The 4,627-nt window shown below is 38.0% G+C and overlaps 1 protein-coding gene across 1 annotated transcript; it reads right to left on the bottom strand.

Annotated features, from left to right (window-relative positions):
* Positions 1 to 1,456: 1,456 nt before the first annotated feature.
* On the bottom strand, positions 1,457 to 2,062 carry LOC107059817 (uncharacterized). The gene has a single exon (XM_015306826.1). It carries the CDS (start codon positions 2,060 to 2,062, stop codon positions 1,457 to 1,459), a length of 606 nt encoding a protein of 201 aa, XP_015162312.1.
* Between the last annotated feature and the right edge of the window lie 2,565 nt (positions 2,063 to 4,627).

Raw genomic sequence — 4,627 nt, 5'->3', positions numbered from 1 at the left:
TAAGCAACCGAAAACTTTGATGGAATCATATTTAGGCACAACCTGAAATAGGATTTTAAAAGGTGATTTATTTTGTAGATTGGGAGTAGTCATCCTATTGATCAATTAAACAACTTGATGACATGCATAACTCCAAAACGTTGAAGGTAAGGATGCTTGGTGTAGTAAGGTGCGGGCTGTCTCGATGACATGCCAATGTCGGCGTTCAACAAAGGCTACCCTTTGTGGCGTGTATGGGGGACACTTAGTGTTCAATGCCATGTGTTTTTAGACAGGAATCTAATTTTTGAAACTCACCACCACCATCAGTATAAAAGGATAAAATTTTTGTGCTAAAGTTTTTTTCAAGCATGGGATGTAAAGTTTGGAAGATTTCTTGAATTTCAGTTTTAGCTTTTAGTGTGAGCAACCACATATATCTTGAATATTGATCAACAAATAAAACATAGTATCATTTTTTGTCAATCGATAAAATCGGAGACGACCCCCACAAATCACTATAAAGTAAATTTAATGGATTGACACTGTGCAAAGAACTTTTAGAAAAAGGCCTCATGTGGCTTTTATCAGAATAATGTGAATGACAAACAATACTATTTTTTGAACCAACAACTGGAATTGAAAAATCTTGCAAAAACTTATTTAGAACTTGACGATTAGGATGGCCTAATCGTTGATGCCACATGTAGTAAGGAACAACGACGTTGCATTGTGGCAGACCATCAAAATCCCCTGGTGGCCACTCATACAACCCATTTTTACTCCATTCGTGAGCCAATGGCGCCCCCGTAGTCAGATCCTTCACAAAGTAAGAAAAAGGAAAAAATTCCATAGATGAGTTATTATCTTGACAAAATTTAGAGATATATATTAGATTATTTGTAATAGCTGGAGACAAAAGGACATGTTGAAGCTGGAATTAGTGATTTGATGCATTAAAGTTCACATTACCAGTATGAGAGATTGGAATGGTATTACCATTACCTATGACGATCTCCTCCGAACCGTGGTAGTCTTGCGTAGTAGTTAGACTTTGTGTGTCTGAGGCAATATGGTGGATGGCACCACTATCAACAATCCATGGAGCTGACTGGTTCTGGAGGTGTGTAGCATAATTAGCATGCGCTTGAAGATGATTGTGAGAGCGTGTTCGGCAGACACGAGCAGTATGACCTCTACCATCACAGAGTTGGCAGTAGAGGTTGTTGTTGGTTGTTGCGCCTATGTTGCTGATTGTTACGCTAAGATTGATTACGATTTTGCTGATGTTGTGCATTGGATCGTCGATTACTGTTCTGGTTATTGTTGGAGCCCTGGTTATTATTGGAGCCCTGACGGGTAGGAGCGGTAGCAGTCCCTTGAGCAAAGTTGGCAGTAATGGGAACAAAGGTTGTCTCTTTGGCTTCCTCATGCTGAAGGAAAAGCTCCTGGGTCAAGGAGCTTTTCGTATAGTTCTTCATAGGGAATAGCTGAATCTCGAGCGGATAGCGGCTGAGATTTCTCGAAATTCAGACCCAAGACCAATGAGAATCTTGACAACCAATTCTTCATTGGAGATGGGGGAGCTAGCAGTGGCAAGTTCATCACAGAGAGAGCGAACTTGATGGAGATAGTCTGCAACAAGACGAGAGTCTTTGGAGAGACGGGCTAGACGGTCTCTAAGACTAAAGATACAAGTTTGAGATTTATTTGCATTAGCAGTATGCAAGGCATCCTGGGCAACTTTGGCATTTGGAGCAGAAGCGACTGTACTACCAATGGTCGCATCCACAGTTGCCAATATAACATTTTGTATAAGCTGATCTTGTTGAAACAAGAAAACATAGGCAGGATTGGATACTTCGAGATTGTTTTTAGAGATAGTTTTTGAAGGGATTGGGATCGATCCATCAAGATGACCAAAGAGGTTGTGTCCACGCATAAGCATGGACAACTGAGCCTTCCACAACGAAAAGTTATGGCTACCAGCAAGTTTGATGAGGAGTTGAGTAACCAGATTGAATTGGACAATAATTTTTGAACCGGAGATGTCGGCATTGACGACACTGGTATTTGGGGCCATTTTTGGCTGGAGGCGTGTGGGCTGGGAGGGAAAAAAGGATCAAGCTTGTTAAAGCAATAGAACTCTGAATACCATAAAGAGAAAGAGAAGAACTAGACGCAGATGAACTTGTGTTTATTGATTATTGTATTGGCCTTTTATATAGCCAGTGTATTACATACAAGGCTGAAGAATAAAATAACAACTTAGAGAAACCTACGTAATTACACTTCTAAATATAAAAAGGCTGATAAGCAAAATAAAAAGAGTCTTATAAGTGAGAAGATTCCTATAGGTAACAAGAGTCTTAAATGCTAGCCGTTATTACAAGCTAGCAAAGACAAAAAGTTTCAACTAAAACAACGAATTCAGAGTAATAAGATGAGTGCAAAAAACATGGATGAATATATGAAAGAATTTAAAGGAATTTGTGATAGCCTCACAGCCATACACAAAATCTTAGATAAAGATACCAAAGTTATAAACTTTGCGAAGGGTCTTGGAAACAAATACAAGACTTTGAGGACCGTCATGTTGAGTAAGCCTCCATATCCAACCTTTCCTTAGTTTGTTAACGCACTAAGAGGATTCGACATGCGAGAAGAAGATAGTGACACCGATAATGTCGAAAGCCCAAAAAACCCAAGGAAGTTTTGGTAGAGGTCGAGGATATAACTCTTATAGAGGATGAGGACAAGGTCGAGAAAGAGGTCATCAAGGACCTATGCCCAATAACTACACAACTGGGAGACAATCTGGTTTCACTACAAATAATTAAAAGAGCACTCCACCACAAGCAAACACATGCCAAATTTGTGGACTAAACAATCACACAACTGTCACTTGTTTCTATAGGTGGGACTATTTTTATCAATCCCAATAAGAAACACCACAAGGTTTTTCAGCCTTAACTATCAATGAGCCATCTGACAACAATTTGTATATAGATTCTGGAGCAACTCATTATATGTTAATACAACAGGTACTTTAAAAAACCCTACTTTAGTCAAAGGCACAAATTCTATTATGGTAGGTGATGGAAAATGACTTAAAATTACTTATATTGGGAATAATAATCTAGGTACATGTTTGCAATTGAAGAATGTTCTAGTTGTACCGAAATTAAAGAAAAATTGTTTGTCTGTAAGTAGACTTGCAAGTGAACATGAATGTCTTTTGGAATTTTCTGACTCTGAGTTTGTTGTTAAGGACAAGAAAACAAGGAGGACACCCACAAAGGGGAGTAAAAAAGGAGAACTGTATGCTTTGGATCCCACTGTGTAGATGAAGAAGTGCATCAAACTCTAGTTGTTGTACGTTCGAATAAAGCATCTGATGAAGTCTGACATTAATGATTGGGACACCCTAATTTTAGGACTATGTAGTTTTTACATTCTAATAGATTAGTTAGAATTAGTAGTTGGAATAAAAAAAATTCTATTTGCACTGCGTGTCAAATGGGAAAAAGTTGTAAGCAACCTTTTGAGAATTCAAATAAAGTTGAGGTTGAACCTCTTATCAAAATTCATTGGGATTTATGAGGTCCTTCAATTGTCACTTCTCCTCAAGGTATCAAATACTACGTGATTTTTGTAGATGATCACACAAAATACACTTGGTTTTACCCATTGAAAAGAAAGTCAGATTTTTTCTCCACCTTTGTTAACTTTCAACGATTGGTAGAAAATCAATTTGATAGGAAAATAAAAGTATTCCAAAGTGATGGAGGTGGAGAGTTTAGTAGTCAGAAGTTTATTGATCTTCTTGCTCAATGTGGAATTCAAAGACATGTATCATGTCCACACACACCTGAGCAAAATGGAGTTGCCGAAAGAAAACACAAACACTTAGTTGAGACATGTTTAACCTTATTGTTCAATGCTAGTGTCTCTTTGCACTTATGGGTTGAAGCATTTATGACAATAAACATATCTTATCAACAAACTCCCTACGCCGGTCTTGAAAATGTAGTCTCCTATTCAGAAGTTACACAAAAAAAACCAGATTACACTGGTTTGAAGATCTTTGGTTGTAGGTGCTTTCCACATCTAAAGGGATACAACAAAAATAAATTTCAGCCCAAGAATTTTCCCTGTGTATTTATTGGATATAGTTCTCTACATAAGGGCTTTAGATGCTATCATCTACAAACAAAAAGAGTTTATATATCATGACATGTAATATTTGATAAAACATGGCTACCCTTCTCTTGTAATTCTACACAGGATGTGGCCAACAACTGTTACACTTTGTGCACTTACAAAGACTTCATAATTGAACCAAAGGGCACTTCAGGAGACGAGGAAAGACATAAAAATACAAATTGATAAAATACAAGTTGTGCCTACTCCAAAAGCTACTCAAGACGCTATTGTTGATGAAAATTATCAGAACATAATAGAGCCTCTCTCATCTGGTGAACCAAATGCCACCACTGTCGACATTGCCTAGATGAGGTCCCCGACAAAAAACTCACATACTGAAATACTACAGTCTCCGAAAATCAGCTCTTCAACTGCAATTCCAGAAAATAGTCCATAAGCCTCATCGTCTGCATGTTTGCCTCTTGGTGAGTCCGCATGTATT

The sequence above is a fragment of the Solanum tuberosum genome, unplaced genomic scaffold, assembly GCF_000226075.1.
Source record: "Solanum tuberosum cultivar DM 1-3 516 R44 unplaced genomic scaffold, SolTub_3.0 scf00038, whole genome shotgun sequence".
Lineage (NCBI taxonomy): Eukaryota > Viridiplantae > Streptophyta > Magnoliopsida > Solanales > Solanaceae > Solanum > Solanum tuberosum.
The sequence above is the reverse complement of the archived record's forward strand: the minus strand, read 5'-3'. Positions and strand labels throughout refer to the sequence as shown.